Raw genomic sequence first — 18,297 nt, 5'->3', positions numbered from 1 at the left:
TGCTGGAAGGTGCCAGAGGATTGCCTCATCCCAGCCTGCTGGGGAAGCAAGTGGCTGGTCCGAGGCCACAAGTCTCAGCCTGGGGGTTGGCGCCCAGGGCCTCCCACCTCCAGGTAGGGGCCTAAATGCTAAAGATGCTTCTCTCGGCTCCATCAGGCAGCTGTTCCCTCGTCCCCTGTATGAAGAACAGGTCTAAGCTCAACAGATGGCAGTTTTCCCCACCCTTGTCTGTATTGGCTCTTGCTCCAGGGCTGGCCCTGTCCCTGGTCACCCCATGACCACCACCACCTCCAGGCCTGGGACATGGAAGGCTCCCAATTCTTTGTTGAATCGCAGGAACTGGAAATTAGGCAAGAGAAGGGCCCCTTAGGGGTCACTGGGGGATTATGAGATCCAGAGGCAGAAGGGCAGAGTGCGTAGCCTCTGTGGGCCTCAGTTTCCCCATCTGGGAAATTGAGGCCATGAGGGCTGACCTCACAGGGCAGTTTTAATCATCACCCGGCACAGTGTATTGGCTGAGTCAGGAAAGACCCCTATTATCCCCAGGGGATGCACACATCCCAGGCGTGGCCCTTACGGTCCTCTGACCATGGCCCCAGCCTACCTACCATCTCCATAACCCTGAACCCTAAGCCCCAACCTGGACCACTGGTCATTCCTGTGCCTAGCTGCTGCCGACATGCCCTGTTCCTGCTGTTCCCCAGTTTCTATGCTCTTTCTGTCCTTCTGGTCAATTCTCAGTCATCCTTCAGGACACAGTGCCCATGACGCCTCCTCCAAGAAGCACTCCCTGCTCCTATGCCCCTGCCCCTTGCCTTCTTATCTTGCTCTCAAAACTCTTATTTAGACTCTGCTGAGATGCTGTGCAGTGTGGTCATTGGGTTCAAATCCCACCGCTGATATTTGCTAGTGGCCTTGGGCAAATTATCTGACTTTTCTGGGGGTCAGTTTACCGCTCTGTACATTGGGAAAGATGATTGTAAAAGCTGCGTGCCTCTTAGGGCTATCACAAGGATTACATGATTCGTGTAGAATGAAAACGAGTAAAAGAGGCACAAAAGGCAAAATGCAGAACCACACATAGACCTTGCGTTGATCTGGTTCAGAGAAACCATCTGATTTAAAAAAAAAAAAAATCTTGGAGACAATCCGTGAAATTTGAATAAGGACTAAGAACTGGGTACTAACCAGAGAAAATCACCACATTGTAACTGATCTCGTTGGTGTGATCATTGTATCGGGGTTACATGTTTTAAAACTTTCTCATACTTTCGAGCACCCTCAAGAATCTCAGGTAAAATCTCGTGGTCTCTGGAATTCGCTTTGAAATCCTCAGGGAAGGAAAGTCTGCAAGTGGGCGGGTAATAGACAAGCACGGGGCTGATAATCTCTGAAGCTGGCAGAAAGTGCGAGAGGCTGTGCTACTCTCCCGACTGTGGTGAAAGTTCACGCCTGTCTTTAACAAAGAATAAACAGCCTATAAAAGACCGAATGGTAAATAGTCTAGGCTTTGCGGGCAAGAAGGTCTCCATGGAATATTCTTCTTTGTTTTTGTTGTTGTTCAGCACAACTTTTTAAAAATGGGAAATCCATTCTTTCCCCTTACAGAATGCAGTGGGCCAGGTGTGGCTGATGGGCTGCAATGGCCAATTCCTGTTCTAGACGCAGGTACCCCTTTTATAGTCCTGTCTGCTCAGGAGGAGGGGTGCTCCCTGAGGCTTTGTACTGAGAACATAGGAGATGCTTCACATGCTTGATGAATGAATAAATGAATGAATGAACGGACAATCAGACACACAAGGGCTCGTTTTTTGGAAAGAAGTCTGGCTTCCTGAGCCTTCAGCCCTGTCCGATAAAGTCGAGTCCCTCACCCCTACCAGAAGCTCACAAGACTGCCAGTTTATAAAACCAATTAGCAGAAAAATCCCCAAAACTCTTCCACACCCCGTGACCTACACACCCCGTGACCTGCAGCCTGGCCAATCCTGCGTCAGCTGCGGGGCCTTCAGTTCCTGCCGTGGGAGCCAGAGCCGGTCATGGAAGGGTCTGGGCAGTGCTGGGTCCTCCCCGCACTCAGGCCTGGTGACTTTAGGGTTGGGGAGCTAAGACCTTTCCAAGACAGGGCCCACCTGAAGCCAGCCCCCACCAGGAACACAGGTACAGATCCCTACGGGTGCTTTCCTACGAGGAGCTCGGGAAATAGGAGTCCACCTGCTTACGCTGTGACGTCCCTCGTAGCAGATGTGAGAACAAAGTGGTAGAGAAGGCAGGTGGGCGATGGGGGTCCCACAGCTCTGAGCCCAGGCCCGAGGGGGTCACATTCTTCCACTGCTCCCAGGGTCCTCTTTTCAGTAAAGGGGTGAATAGAAACTGCTTCCAGGTAGGGCAGCCCTTTCCTGAAGCCCCCAGAGCAGGGTTGGGGGTCTGCTCAGACCATTTCTATCTCAAGACTGCCCCCTTGTGGAGTGTCTCGGTGCGGCCTTCCAAATGCAGGCAAGCCAGGCTTCCAGGACCATCCCCACCAGTCACTGAGCCCTTGCCCCCCAGGAGCAGGGGCTGTGCTGGGCACTGAGGAGGCGGGAAAGACAGCCCTTCCCTGAAAACCCCCACGAAAGCTTCCCATCTCCTCTCCTGGGATCCTTGGCGGCTTGGGCTCAGCCCGATTACAATCCTCATCACCCTGGGGTGGGGGGGTCTTAATGCTGTGCCCGTTCCTCTCCCGCGAGTGCCCCTGTCCCCGATGACCCGCATACACACTCAGAAGAGGATGGGGTCCCTCTTTATCATCAAGCAGAACATTTCAGTTCCCTGGGTGCCCCACCCCACCCCGGCCAGCTTCCTGCTTTCCGCTCCCTTGCTTGCTGCCGTGCGTTCCTGGAAACCTGATAATCTGAGTCGAACTATAGACTCACCTGTCCCGGGGTCCATTTTCAGAGGCTGGCAAACACTGTCAAGTCCGTAGTTCCTGCTCACCATTACACAGCGTCACCCACCTTCACGTGCAGCACTTCCTGCAGGGGCTTTAATTTTTTCCCCCCAATTTCCATTTGCTTAAGTTTGTCCGGTAAGTTCCATTGAAGGGATCAGTTCATTGCTTTTACTCTGTCTCACAATCGCCCTCCTTGTCCAGAGGGGTAAGGGTCTGGCACTGTCTTAACTCATCCAGGCAGCCGTAACAAAACACCGCGGACCGGGGGGCTTATGAACAACAGAAGTGTGTTTCTCAGTCTTCTGGAAGACGGAGATCAAGGTGCCCGCGTGGTCATGTTCTGATGAGGACCCTCTTCCTGGGTCATAGCTGATGTCTTGTCACTGTGTCCTCACGCGGAGGAAGGGGCGAGGGGGCTCTCTAGGGTCTCCTTCAGAAGGGCACTAACCCCACTCACAAGGGCTCACCTCATGACCTGTCAGGCGTCTGCAGGTAACGCACGGAAGTATGGTCATACAGAAGTTACGTGTTCAAAGACGAAGACAGCGGTCATACAAAGAGGAAGACGGCCTGGAGCCCCCACACCTTTCTTTCCCCTGCCCACACTGGAAGACAGGGTTTCCGTTCCCACGAGAATCACCAGAGGTGCAGACTAGAATATAGATTCCCTGTCCGGCCTCGAGGAGCTGAAGCCGAATATTCGATGTGGGGGTCAGGAGTCTGTATTCTAACAGGTCCGTAGGCCACAGCTGTTCCCCACCTCTTCTGTACTCAGAACCACCTACAAATTTCCAGTGCCCACGCCCCTGCCTGGAGCCTTTAAGTAAGGATATCTGGGGACAGTGGCCACACATCAGTGTTTATTAAAGCCTCCAGGTGGTTCCGACGGGCAGCGAAGTTTGGGAACCACTGTGGTAAGTGATTCTATTTGTAATGGCTTCCCTGGGTGTCAGGAGACGGGGCTGGGGTGGGGCGCAGTGGGTGGGGCTGAGCAGGTGGACCCGGCCAGGAGCAGGCTGTGACCAAGTGAGCACTGGGCACCCGCCTGGGGAAGCAAAACAAAGATTGTTTTGTTTTCCCCTCTTGGCTTCTGCTGTTAGAAAACCTGATGTAGGCCCCATACGGTAGTGAGTTTGCAAGGATCAATTTCCCCATCTGTAGAATGGGCACAGCCACCCTGGCTCGGATAGCTCAAGGCAGGTAGGAGGACAGCAGCAGAGCAGTCTGGGGGAGGGGGCAGCACTTGGGGCCGGCTCCTGTCTGTGCTGGGGAATGCAGGGGGAGGCTCCAAATCCAAAAAGAAGGTGGGAGCCTTGTAAGAGCTTCAGGACATCCCAATGGCCCAGCCAAGCAAGCGTCCTGGGGTTCCAGGGAGAGCCTCGGCCCCAGAAGGAAAGTCCCCTTCTGGAGACCCTAGAGAGATCTCTGAGCAGACACACTGGCCTCCTAGTCTATTGCTCTGGGCTACACAGAACTTCCTCCAAACCTCTTCTTTGGCCAGTTGCTTGAATTACTCTCTGTGCCCTGTGGGTTTTGCACGAGCACCTACTGCTTGGAATGGACTGAAAAAAAACAGAAAGACAAGGTTTTAGTTTAAAAAACAGAGCGTCACAAAAGTCCTGTGGTCATTGTCCATGTAGACAAGGGCCCAACATGACAGAGCGGCCCAAGCTCCCTGGTTCCGGTACTCTGCCCATCCGTCCAAGCTCAGCACAAGTACCAGCTACTGCTGCGCCCCGAGCCCCCCACAGTGAGGACGGTGCTACAGGGCGGATGGCTCGTCCCCGGTCACGGGAAGGGGGAGGCGGCCGGGCCCTGGGACTTGGTTTACTTCCCAAGGAAGCCAGTGAAGAGAAGGTCTGGGGGAAGCTCTTACCTCTGTTCTCTGTCTGAGGCACTTCCCCCGTTCATGTTTTGGATGGAAAAAGAGAACCTGTGTCTTTATGACAATGGTCCATGCATCATAGCAGAGGGCAGGTGGACGTGTCATGCTAATCGGGACATTCAAGGTGGCTGATAGCCTGCGCACGTGTGTGTGTGTGTGTGTGTGTGTGTGTGAGAGAGAGAAAAAATGCATGTGACACCGACAGACAGACACAGCCTTGTCTGGCATCTCAGGGAGCTGGTGCACCCGAGAGAAACCCCAGGGAGACACCCACGGATGGGCTGGCTCAGACCGTTGGGGGCACGGGAGGCTGCACTTGGATGGGCACAGGCACAGGGGACACACTGGAATGGAGCCTCCAAGACTAACCGGGCCCCCTAGGAAGTCACCATCACCACCCCCATGTCCCACCTGCTGCCTGGGGTTTCGTAGACAGGCCACCTTACGAGAAGCTGATGTCATCAAGTGTCCCCTGGCTGGGGAGGGGCCACAGCAGAAGTTGTCATCAGCACCATGCACCCCTGGGGGTGGCTTTGAGGGGAGCAGGAGGGCGACTGTGGCTGTGGTGGTGATTCAAAGGGAAACCCGAGGCTTCGAGCACAGAGCTGGGAGTCAGACCCTGCAGGCTCAGTCCTTCTGCCAGTCGCTGCCTGGGCATCCGGGCAGCGGCCTAGACTCCCTGAGCCTCAGTTTCCCCACTGGTTAAGTGGGGTGGGTAGTTATTCTCCCAAAGGTTGGTATGAGGGTTCACTAACTGAATGCACGTAATGCCCTTAGCACTGTATCTAGCACATTCCATGGCATTCGTCATCAAATTCACCTGCCTGGGCCAGTGTCAGCCGTAGGACCTCCTGGAAAGGAAATCTAAATTCTTGGAATTCGGAGCCAAGAAAGGCGGCACGGTGAGAGTGAGCTCTGTGAGGACAGTGAATGTTCTGGGCCTGCCGCTCCAACCCCGCCCAGGGCCTGCCCGGCTGCTGGTGCTCCGTAAATACTCCTGAGAAAGGAGACCGTGGGCTCCGGAAGGCTCTGCTTCCAATGGGCACGTTGGTCAGAGAGGACATCTAAGATGCCTCCAGCTGGAGCACTGCACCCGTCAGAACCAGGCCGGCGGTAAACCCTTCCCTACTCCCTGCTCGGCACCAGGTACCGCTCCTGTTCTCACCAGCACGCTCAACCCCAGGACCATGGCTCAGGCTGCACTCAGAAACAGGGGCCAGGGCCGCGGTTTGGCAATGCCATGAACGCCTGAGGTCTCCACTTGTCATGGAAGGCCATCCTGAGGGGACAGACACTTCACACAAGGATCCCCACAGCCCCCCCTGGAGCTCCCAGCCTCCAGATATTTGCTTCGGTCAGTTGTGATGGGAGTGTGGGCCCGAGGACCACAGGAGCTCAGTCTTTCCTGGAGGGTGACCACAGATGACAGAAGAGTTAGGGGCTCAAGATATTCCAGCAAGGCAGACCTTTGTTCCGTTCTGTCTGTGCCCCCACAGCCCCCAACTGCGACTAGCTGTGTGGCCTTGTACCTTCATCCAACCTCTCTGAGCCTGTCTCATCTGCACTGGGGAAAATTAGTAGGCTTGCCTTGTGATTTGTTGGGGAAACTGTATGAGATAGGGCATCAAAAGCTCTCCATATACAGTGGGTTAAGCATCCCACTCTTTTTTTTTTTTTAAGCTTTTATTTATTTATTTGACAGAGAGAGAAAACACAAGCAGGGGGAGCTGCAGAGGGAGAAGGAGAAGCAGGCTCGGCACTGAGAAGGGAGCTTGACACTGGGCTCCATTCCAGGACCCTGGGATCATGACCGGAGCCAAAGGCAGATGCTTAACCGACTGAGCCACCCAGGCGCCCCAAGTGTCCGACTCTTGATTTCAGCTTTGGTCATGACCAAAGTGTCATATGATCGAGAGCCTCACATAGGGCTCTGTGCTGAGCGTGGAACCTGCTTGAGATTCTTTCTCAATCTCCCTCTGCCTCTCCCCCACTTGCTCACTCTCTCAAAAATAAGTAAATAAATAAATAAATAAATAATTTTTTTAAAAGCTCTCCATATATTACCAACACCAGTAGATATTAGCTATGATGTAAGGGCCTGTGTGAGTGCACAGGGAAATGGATGGTACATGGTTTCTGCCCTCGAGGGAGGACAGTATCGTGGGGAAAACGTACATTGACTCATTCATTCTATTGACAGATGGTTATTGACACCTACTATGCGACAAGCTTTGTGAGCCCTGACACTCCTCTGCAGTCCCCAGCCCAGATGACTATGTAGCTACTTCTTGATTACCTCCACTGATGGTGTGCTCACTATCTTACAACTGATTCCTTCCATTAGAAAATTCTTCTTATACAGTAGTGGGAAAAGCATGAACCCAGCAGATTTGAGTTAAGTCCAAATTCTGTCACTTACTACATGTTGACCACGAACAAGTCACTTTGTTGACCTGTAAAATGGAGCTCAGGATACCAACCGCTGTAGGGAAGACAAAAGATCAGCCACAGAAACTGAAATCTAGCTCAAGACTGGCCCCTAGTGGTCATTGGTCTGCAATGGTATGGACTGGCTAGGACCCCTTAGAAGCCATAGCTGTGACCTCATTTGGTGCTTGCTGCCAGAACCTTGGTGGGTGGGGGTATCTAGTAGTAGGTTCATCATTTCACAGCAGAGAAAACCAAGGCTCAGAAAGGGAACTCCCAGAGTCACTTGAAGAGTACGTTGCAAAGACTAGACTTGACACAGTGATGTTTCTAAAACACAAATCTGTCCTGATCATTCTGCTAAAATCCTTCAGTGAGTGATGGCAGCAGACTCCAGCCCAAAGCCCCGAGACCTTAGCCAGGCATTCAGGGCCCTCCTTGATCTATTTGCCGATGACCTCACTGTGATCGATTCCAACCCCCATCTCCTTGTCCCTCTTGTCTACATCCCGCATCAGCTCACTGCAATTCTCCCCATGCCCCAGACACATGCACTGTGCATGACCTTGTATCTGCTATGGTGCCCTTCTTCACTGCTCTATCCCTGCTTGCCTTCGCACACCTGCTATTCTTCCCACACCACCCCCCTGAGAAGCCGTCTCCAGTCCCAGCGGACATGCCGACCCTCCTGTGTGCTCCTGCAGGCAGGTCAGCTTTATTTCCCCGTCGTAACCCCCACTGTCTGCCCAGCACCAAGCGAAGCACTTGGCACAAAGGGAGAGCGGACTAGAGGTGTGTTGAGTGACCCAGTGAATGGGGGGGGTGCCTGAGTGTGTGACGCCATCATTATAGCATCAATCACACTGAATTACAATTACCAAGCTCATGTCTCTTGGCCTCATTGGGGGGGGTCAGCTAGTGAGCTGAGGGATTGTGTCTCATGCTTCCCTTGCTTCCTTCAAGCCTTGCACAAAGCCAGGCACGTGGTAGGTGTTCACTAAGCATCTGTCCATAGAATGCATGAAAGAATCGCTACACATTTCCCCGACTAAACTGTCCACGCTTGAGGGCAAGAAGCACATGGCACCCCCCTGCTTCCTTGCGTGCGCACACACTGAATTCATCGTCAGGAAGAATCCACAGTCACATCCCTTGTGGTGTCAATGCTGGGCAAGGCAACAAGGATTCAAGTTTCTCACATCAAACCCAGGAGTTCTCAGTGCCCCCCCCCCATGCAGTCCCACTACCTTCTCCCCTGGACTCCGGGCTAGGAGGCTTATTACCAGCAGATGGCGCCAACAGCAAGGGCTGAGCTATGCTAACCACGCAGAGCCCATGGATCACTGCCCCAGCTCCCCTAACTGGCTTCCCTTAAGGAGCTGTGAGCTCTGGGGCTCTTGGCAGGCACTGGAAAGGAGGCATCCTTCTGGGGAGCTTTAACTTGGAGACCTCGGGATAGAGGGTGACCGTGTGGAGAGGGATACCTGCCAGATGACAGCCCATCCCAGCTCAGCTCAAAGGGCCCAACCCCGCAAGCCCCTGTGCAGGAGGACCACCAACAAAGAAATGCAAGGGAGAAGTCATGCTTTCAAGTGCCTGCCCTGTGCCAGGCCCTGCTAGTGCTTCTGCATACACAGGGCCCTTCCCCTACCCATAGCTCCCGGAGGGGGACATTATTGTGGCCATATCACAGATGGGGATGTCCAGGCCCAGAAAGGTTAGGAAGCTTGTCCAAGGCCACACAGAAGGAACACAATGTTGGCTGTCTCAGGTCCCATATTCTTTTGTTGACACTCAAATGTAATCCGAGCTGAGAGGAGAGGTTCCAGGACTGGAAGTCCTGAAGAGCAAGCGACACCAAAGCCCCTTGCAGTCAACGAGCCCCAGTGCAGCCATTCCACTAGGCAACACTTACACAGTCCTGCCATGGGCCGTGGGCCATGTTTCAGGCACACAGACAGCAGTAAGGTCTTTACAGTTCATAATCTAGTGGGGAGGGAGCCCCTCTAACATGGCCTGGGGAAGGCATGGAAGGCTTCCTGGAGGAAAGGGCTTTTTAAAATTTCCTCGGCCGAGAGTGTGTATATGTATATATATATCCTGAGGTCCTGGGGACTGGTCAGAGATAGTTCATGGGTGCTTATGAAGCTCTGAGCCTTCTAGTGTCACAGAATGATGAGGAAAATTCTCTCCACAGAGTTAGAAAGAGGTGTGTATGTGTGTGTGCACGCACACCCGTGTGCGCATCTGGCTGGTTTATTGATTGAGGGGGGTTGGGGTTTTGTTGTGTCACATTGTCTTTGTGAGGAAAAGCAAGCAGGAGCAGGGAAACTGACCCCCCAGGTGAACAGGGACCAGCACCGCTGACCTCCTAGGGTTCTAGGATCCCAGCCAGCAGGGCCTTATTAAGCCATGTCACTCACAGACAATGGAAGTGGCCTCAGGCACGATTCTCCTGGCCCTTCTGGGTCTCTGGCTCTAGCCTAGCAGAGAAGCCTCCAGTGAGGCGGGAAGGAGGGGAGAGGTTCCATGGCATCCGGAGAAATGGGTGGCAGACAGCCCCAGGCCTCCCTGCAGGTGCTTTGCTGTGGGCCGGGCCCCATGTGGAGGTCCCGCCCCACCCCACACAAGTCTGACGGCCAAGTGCACAGAGCGCCGGCAGGACAGACCAGCTGCTGTCGGGTTGACGGGCCAGGAGCGTGCTCTCCAAGAGAGGACCTTAAAGGTGGGGCTGAGTGGCAGTGCCCAGGTGAAGGGAGGCGGGAAGGACATTTTGGTCACTGGGAACTGCAAAGGCAGAGATCCTGCGGTAGGAAAGGAGTGGCCACGACTGAGCCCTGAAACCAAGCCCAGAGGTGACAGAAGCCTCAAATCAAGGCAAATCAAGGTTTGCCTGTTTGATTTTTAAGAGCCTTTCCTTTATTCAATCGATATTTACAGGAAAAAGGATTATGTGCGAAGCCCCTGACCAAGAGCCCAACACATCCAGCTCCCCAACCTGGATTATCCCTCCCGGCCGCTGGTCCTCCCGGCCAAGTGTGCAAGGGTGGACTTCACTTCCCTGGGGCAGAGCGATTCCTGCCCTGACTTCCAGGGAGCTCCCAGGGCTCCGCTGGGATGCCCGGCACTCTGCATACGGCTTTGCCCTGTAATAAATCACCTCTAATGTCTGTCTCTCCGAAAAGCTGTGGGTTCGCGAAAATCTGAGAATTTTTAAATTCATCTTCAAATGCCTAGACCTCTCGAGAGGCTATGAGCTGGCTCAGCAAATGTTTGTTACGCAACTGCAAGAACCCAGAGGGCAAAGGTGAAGGGTGTAGAAATGGGACTTACAAGAGTTGTTTGTGTCTGTGTCCTGACACATACTGTGTCATCCTGGACATGTCCTCTGCCTCTCTGGCTCTGTTTCCTCCTCTGGAAAAGGGAAACAGAATCTAAATATGTCACCATGTGTTGTTCCAAGGATGAAATGCAGATCTCTAAGCTCCACTGAGCAGGGCTTCTCGGGGTCGAGAGGGAGGGGGTGACTCCACCGTGGGCCACTTGCAGAAGCCCTGGTCCCACCTCTGCTGACCTTGGAGTTCCAGAGTTACAGTTGAGAAGCCCTGGATGGGATGCTCCCCAGCAGGGACCCACTGGCCTGGGGATGGGACGATGGCCAGGAGCAGGCTGCACATTCTCTGTCCTTAGACAATTCCCTTTCTCCCGGGGCCACTGATTCCTCCAGTGTAGAGAGCGAGGGTCCAGATAGGGGTTCAGAGTGGCAGCCAGAGGGGGTGGGAGGATGACTGGCTTCCTGAGATACAGGCGGCTTGAAACTCCCACACTCAGAGACACCCCAGAACAGCCTCCCAACCTATCTACCAGTTCTTCAGTGCAGGGACGGCTCTTTTGCCCGATCTCGCCTCTTCCAAGCTTCTCAGTGTTGCGTCCATCCTATTTTCAGGATGACAATGAACGTGTGGTCTGGGGGATGGGAATGGGGCTATGGGAGGCGTGTGGGCTGGGGGACTCCTGTCTGCAGGCCTGGCACTAGCAACAGGGGCCTAACTCCCCTCTACAGGGGCAGAGAGGGCCAGCCACAGTGGGCTCTGAAGGGGTCACCTGCCACCACCCCACTGCAGCCTTTCCCAGGGCTCAGAGGGCAACTAATTATAATAATAATAGGTCATCTGGCTAAAACCTGCTGTCAAGTATGAGTCACCTGGCTCTGCAAGTTCCCAAGGACCCATAGGGAGTGAAGAGGGTGGCTCTTTGGACCTGGAGGAAGGCAATGGGATATAGGCCACACCTGGCAGCATGAGGCATCTGGAAAGCATTTGCTACTCAAGCCTCAGCATCCACATCTGTGAAATGAGACCTACTCGGCGCCTCCCAGGTTGTGGGATGCTTGAGGACAGAAGGAAACACACATGAGGCTTAGTGTGGCCAGAGTTCTGACATAGAATCTGGACCCCATCACCTCCAGTAGGGGGACTGGGGAAATGGGCTTCACTTCTCTGACCTCCTGGCTTCTCACTCCTACTTGTTTTATTGAAGAGAAAGGAGATGTCTGGCTATTGAAACATGGTAGAAAAACATAATTTTATGTAAACCTTTTAACACCAGGAAGATGAGAAAGTGATTGCCGGCCCTTTGGACTTTGACACCCCTGCCTGGCAGCCCTTTATCTCTGCTGTTCCCCCACAGGCCTCCTCTCCAGCCCCCACGGCCATGGCCTTCACCCCAGTGCCACTGGAGGATACATCTTCACGCCCCCAATTCTGCAAGTGGCCATGTGAGTGCCCGCCGTCCCCACCCCGCTGCCCACTGGGGGTCAGCCTCATCACAGACGGTTGTGAATGCTGTAAGATGTGTGCTCAGCAGCTCGGGGACAACTGCACAGAGGCAGCCATCTGTGACCCCCACCGGGGCCTCTACTGCGATTACAGTGGGGACCGCCCGAGGTACGCAATAGGAGTGTGTGCACGTAAGTGAGACCCTCCCTACCTTCTGGCCAGCCCCCAGCACCCAGCTCTAGCCCTCACCCATACCCTTCCCCTGGCCAGTCTCCTGCCCCCCTCCTACCCCAGTCTATGATTAGAGGTCAGAAGCTGGGCCCTTCCTGAAGACGGAGGGATGCCTGCATTTCTCTTGCTTCCAGAACCTAGCTTCCTGCTCTGTTCTCATTCCTGGAGGCACATCCATGGCTGACTGGGGAAAAGGGGGCCATCAGGAAAGACCTAAGCATGGTTTCATTCTCTTAGTTGTAGATCCTTTGCCAGATGCTTATGCCTTTCAGGGGCACCAAAACCCATCAGAGCTCCAAATATTTTAAAATATTCTAAATTTAAATAATATGTGTTTTTTTTAATCCAGTAACCTTGAAAGAATAAAATCCAGCAGGCTGCAATCATCCCTTCCTACACAACCACGTTCCTTCAGTTACTACAGTCACTTTTAACTTTTTAGCCCTTTCTTCTGGCATTATGACTATATAATATATGGCTTCTATTATAACTTGATTGGCTTGAAATATCAATTTTGGATAATTTATCAATGTTCCTATATGACAAATGGTGACTTAACTCCTCAATACCACCTGATGCATCGCCTATTTTGCAGTATTATTTTCATAATTTTTGGTTATTCAATAATCAGTATTTATAATATTATGATTATGTATATAATGTTGCTGAAGCATGAGATACTGTATTTGTTTGAATTTTCTTTCTCATGAAGCTTTTTGTTTTTCCTGGGGTTCTAATTGCCTTTGCTTTTTCTTTACTCTTGATCTTTATAATATCCTCATGCTGGGGGGACAACTGTTACTGTTGTTTGTTTTCTCTTCATGTGCTCTATCATGTCCTTCTTTGTTCCCAGAGACCTCCTTTCAGGTACTTTCTGTTCTCATGCTTCTATCTGGAATGGTAGTCACTTAGCTTGAATTGTTTAAGCATTTATCCAAAATACATGACCCAGCATGATAAAGAGAGGGCTCTAGGCATCATGACACAGTAGCCTACCTTCTGAAATAGCACACAAAGCCTCATAAACTCAAGAACGCCTTTCTTCCCTTAGTGCTGAATCAAGACTTCTCTATAACCATGACTCCATAGGCACCCAATTACATGTTCACACATAGCATCATCTCTCATCCTCAGCTAACCTATTATATCTGCTGAGGTGGGTGGTTGATGAAGATTACGACCATAATTCTAGTCAGACGATCCTACCTGTGCCTCACAGTTAATTATAAGCACTTTCTGCTCTTTTATCATTGATTCATGCTTCAACTTTCATACAAAGTCATCTGTCTTTAGCTTCCCAAGTAACCACCCTTGATTCTCCCAACCTTTACACTTCTCCTTTTATTCAGACTCATTATTAGTCCCACAAAACAATGTGCTCAAAGAAACCTGCAGCACCCCCTGCATAGAACCATCTGACATGAGCCCTTGAGCCCCAACCCAGACTTACTGAGTAAAATTCTCTAGAAGTAAAGGTGGGCACCTACACCTTTAAGAGGGTTCCCAGGTGATTCTCATTTACACCCAAGTTTAAGATTGACTGCTTATATATATAGAAAGTCATATAGTCCTCCTCATCCCCGGGTGAAGACATCTGGCCGAGCCTTCCTACACCCGAATCCCTTTGTTATAGGAGACTGTCTCACCATTTCTTTCCCTCCTTACAGCTGTTCTTCAAGGTCATTAAAAGTTAACTCAGTTCACTGTGATCATGCTAACCTCTAAAGCTGTTCTGACATCTTATTATGCGCCTGGCACCACGTCTTTGTAGACATTCTCTCACGGACCCGGACATTGTGCAGGCCCTGAAACTGCATCTCCTGCCTGCCCTTCCCCACCAGAGGCCAGGAAAACCACCTTCCCAATCCATCCGCACCCCGTAGCTCCTTCTGTCTCGGGTCCTGCTTTCACTCACTACAGCCTTTTAGCTTCCCCTCACCATAAGCCCCTGTGTATTTCCTTTCCTTTTATCTGGAAAGACAACTGGTCCACAGATTTTAATAGGTATTACACCTGCCAGTGGCTCCCCGGTCATATAGGTTTGCAGACACTGGAATAAACAAAGTTAAATAAGTATACAGAATTTCTGAGAGGTTTTAAATGTTCATGTCCACAGTAAAATTCCAAAATGGGAGATACAAGAAGCCCTTGGTTTTGAAACTTATTTACACAAGGAATTGTTTTGTCCACGTAGATTTTTACCACTCATCCACCCCAACACACACGTGCACACGCACAGACACACCGCGTGCATGTGTGTGCGCACACACACACAAACACACATCTCGCTAGTGTTCCACAAAACGTCTTCCTAGAAATGCTGCCACCGCGTCTGAGCTCAGGAGACCCTAAGGCAAGAAAGAGGAGCAGCCAGGGTCTGATGGCCATAGAGAGGAAGGCACCTTGGGGCCAGGAGGGGAAAGAGAAAAAAGAGTCCCACAGACAATCTTGTGACAAATGGTCAATTCAACCATTGGATAGTCCTCAAGACAGGTTAAACCTGTCCTTGGAAATGTGTATGTAACTAGGCCGAGACAAGACAGGTCATAAGAATGAGCAGTCACAACAGTGACACATGTAACTTAGAGAAAGGTGGAATTATGGCAAATAGTGAACACAAGCTTTGGCTACCCGAAGTCACTTCTCCTGGCCACCAGCCACCCATGACCAGGCAGAAAAGTGAGCTTGGTCTTGTCCGTTCTGCTCAGTTTTCAAGAGAATCCAAAAGTCCAGATTTGTGTATGGTTTATAAATGTTGGCAATACATTCCAAAAAAATGTTTTTCAAAACATTTTGTCAGCCAAACTAAACACTTCTCTGGGCAAAGAGTGACCTCTGAATTACACTCTTTGGCTATTTTGGTTGAACAAACATTACTCTGCATTGAATACAGCTGGGCTAGGCCTGGGAGCAGTGTGGTTTGCTGGAAGGATCATGCAATTTACAGGCAGACAGACCTGGGTTTTGAATTCTGGCTCCACCGTTGGCCGGCTACGTGACCTTGGGCACATCTCATAAGGAGCTTGATCAAACCCACCTCACGCAGTTGTTGAGAATAAACAAGGGACTGTATTACAGCCTCAAATGGGACTGGCTGTTCTGGGTCATTGTTTTACTTGCTTTGTTTTAACTTTCCCTTGTAGAAATTATTGCAGCTTTGTCCACGGTCAATCTCAGAGGAGAAAGCAGGTCTCCTTTCAGGCTCAGACTTCCCACTGTAAAGAGTGAAGGAGTAGACAGCTCACGCATGGTCCTTAGTGATAGACAGTTCAAATCCCAGTGCCATCAATAATATAGTGACCTTGGGCAAACTACTTAACTTTTTAAGTGTCCGTTTTATCATCAAACAAATGTGACACATAATACCTACTTAGTTGGGTGGCTGGGATGTCAAGAACCTGACACGTGGTAGGAGCCCAATATAGATGAGGGCTCACCCCACCTCCCTTCCATCCATCCATCCAGCCAGCCAGCCAGCCCTCCATCCACTGACTCATTCAAACAGTTATGAATAGGTGGGTGATAGTGCAACAGTTGGCTTACAACAAGGCATACCCACTGTCCTTGCTCCCACTCAGCTGACAGTCCATTAGGAGAGGGTGAGGGAAGTGAAAGTCTGGATGGTGGAAACAGGGATTTGAGTTTCTACAGGTCCTTCAGTAAGAGAAAGGCTCACCACCCCATGCCTGTACTTGCAAGCCTGAGATTAGATAGGAGATGGTGAGCTTCACCAGGAGTCGGTCCTTTCATTAGTTCAAAAGGGAATGGGGAGGGGGCATTAGAGTCTGCTGTGGGCCCAGCCACCATGCATAGCATGCTCTAGCCGACAGTGGGCAGTTGCTCAGGGCCACTAGCACCACCACTGTCCCCCACCTGCCCCAAATTCCCAGCAAACTGGAAGCAGCTTTTGGAAGCAGTGGCTCCCGATCTTCGTAGTAAAGTGGATTTACCTGGGGAGCTTTAAAAAATAGCAAAGGCTAGGGGCACCTAGGTGGCTCAGTCCTTAAGCGTCTGACTTTGGTTCAGGGTGTGATCGCAGAGTCCTGGGATCGAGCCCCACATCAGGCTCCTCCGCTATGAGCCTGCTTCTTCCTCTCCCACTCCCCCTGCTTGTGTTCCGTCTCTCGCTGGCTGTCTCTCTCTCTGTCAAATGAATAAAAATAAAATCTTTAAAAAAAATACATTAAAGACCAGGGACACCTGGGTGGCTCAGTCAGTTAAGCATCTGCCTTCGCCTCGGGTCATGATCCCAGGGTCCAGGGATCAAATCCCGTATCCAGCTCCCTGTTCAGAGGAGAGCCTGCTTCTCTCTCTGCCTGCCACTCCCCCTGCTTGTGCTCTCTCTGATAAATAAATAAATAAAATCTTAAAAAATATATCAAAGTCCAAAAAAATAACAAAATACCAAGTCCTGGGTCCACCTCCATATTCTGGGGCACAGTGTGGGCATCAGAGTTTTTGAAAGACCCCAGGTGGTACCACTGTGCTGGGGGCTCCCAGGCATCCAGTCCCGCTTGTCCATCCAACGTTCCCACACGGGGGCAGAGACCAGGCTCCAGCACACTCCCTCCCTCCCAACCAGCATGCACACACACGCGCAGGCACGCGTGCTCACACCTTCCCAGAGCAAGGGCATGGTCGGGGGGGGGGTGGTGACTCAGAACAAAAGGACGAGTAATTCACCCAGTGCTTCCTCGGCTTTGATTTGGTTTGGTTTGTTTTTTTCCAACTTCCCTCCTTTACTGGTGTCTGGTGGAAGGAAATGGGCTGAGGAATCAGATCCCCAGGGACAGAGGTGCAGCTCTGCTCTTCACCAGCTGGGTGACCTTGAGCTGATGAATCACTCGACCTCCCTGTCTGCCAAATGAGGAAAAGAAAACTCTGGTCGTGAAGTCACTGGGAGAACCGAATGAGATAACATATCAGAAGGTGCCGGGCACAAGATCGGATGGCCAGTGAGCAGGAGTGCCTTTCCTTTCTGTGCCTCCTCCCTGCCCCATCCCCTCCCAGGAAAACAGCAGACATGCCAAAAATCCCACAGGCTGAGACTCTGCGCCCAGCTGTGTGGCCTTCGGCATGTGACTTAACTTCACTGAGACTCAGTTTTGCTGTATGTGAAAATGGGGTGGTGTTTCCTTATAGGATGAAGTCAGCAATGCATGGAAGTCTGGCATAGAGCAGGTCCGGTGACCAAGAACAAAGACCGTGCTTAGGAACCTTTCATTCCTGTTAGATACTGGGATTATTAGTATCAATGCCCACTTGCCAGGCAAATTCGGGCGATCGCCAGGAGAGATTGACAGACTGTGGATTCCAAACCAGCCCTCCTCCGGTGGGCACCCTTGCTGCCTGGGAGCCCTCTGCCTGCGTTTCCAGACACTGTCCTCAACGCAGGACATGGCATCCAGGGGGCAGCGCTGACGGGCCCAGCAGCCCCAGATCCTGCCACCCTCCAGGCTTCTTTAACCCCATCTCATGTCTAACGAGGACCTCTTGAGGCCACTCACTCCAAAGCCAGCTGCTCTGAAGACAGAGCATCCATCTCTCCCTGGCCAGGGCTCAGGTCATAGGACTGGGAGTCACTCCTGACTCCTCTCCTCGGCTCCTTACGTCTCATCTGGCAGCTGTTGCTTCCAAACTCACCCAGAGGCTGAGCCCCGCTCAGGGCTCCTGGCCCCTCCAGGGTGCAAGCACGGCCACCTCTCGCCAGGATCACAGGGGTGGCCTTCTGACTCTGTCCTTACTCCTTGTTCTGTGCAGCATCCCCTGTGCTCTTGCGAAGCATGAGTCCTGGAGGTGGATCGACAGTTACTACGGAGCACACACCGTGTGTTAGGTGCTAGCCCTTTTGCGTCTTCCTCTGAGCCACCGAGGAAACCCTCTCTCACCTCATCTCTGGCTGTCCCCCAACCTCCCAGGCCTGCTCCCACTCCATCCCGGTGCCAGCTAACTTCCTTACCTCCTTCCACCTTTGCTGAAGCAGCATCGCCCCGGTGAGGAAACTGCCTTAATCAGCAACTGCCCCCCTGCCCTCCCCCTCCCCCCCC

At 52.0% G+C, this 18,297-nt stretch overlaps 1 protein-coding gene across 2 annotated transcripts in view; it reads left to right on the top strand.

The window, feature by feature from the left end:
• Positions 1-18,297, top strand: part of CCN4 (cellular communication network factor 4) — a 39,397-nt gene that overhangs the window by 12,725 nt on the left and 8,375 nt on the right. For both annotated transcript variants that reach the window (XM_034663414.1, XM_019796295.2), the window contains exon 2: positions 11,931-12,210. In XM_034663414.1, the coding sequence (XP_034519305.1) occupies positions 11,931-12,210 (280 nt within the window). The remainder of the gene's footprint in view (positions 1-11,930; positions 12,211-18,297) is intronic.

Source organism: Ailuropoda melanoleuca, chromosome 6, assembly GCF_002007445.2.
Source record: "Ailuropoda melanoleuca isolate Jingjing chromosome 6, ASM200744v2, whole genome shotgun sequence".
Classification (NCBI taxonomy): domain Eukaryota; kingdom Metazoa; phylum Chordata; class Mammalia; order Carnivora; family Ursidae; genus Ailuropoda; species Ailuropoda melanoleuca.
This window is presented reverse-complemented; position numbering and strand designations above follow the sequence as displayed.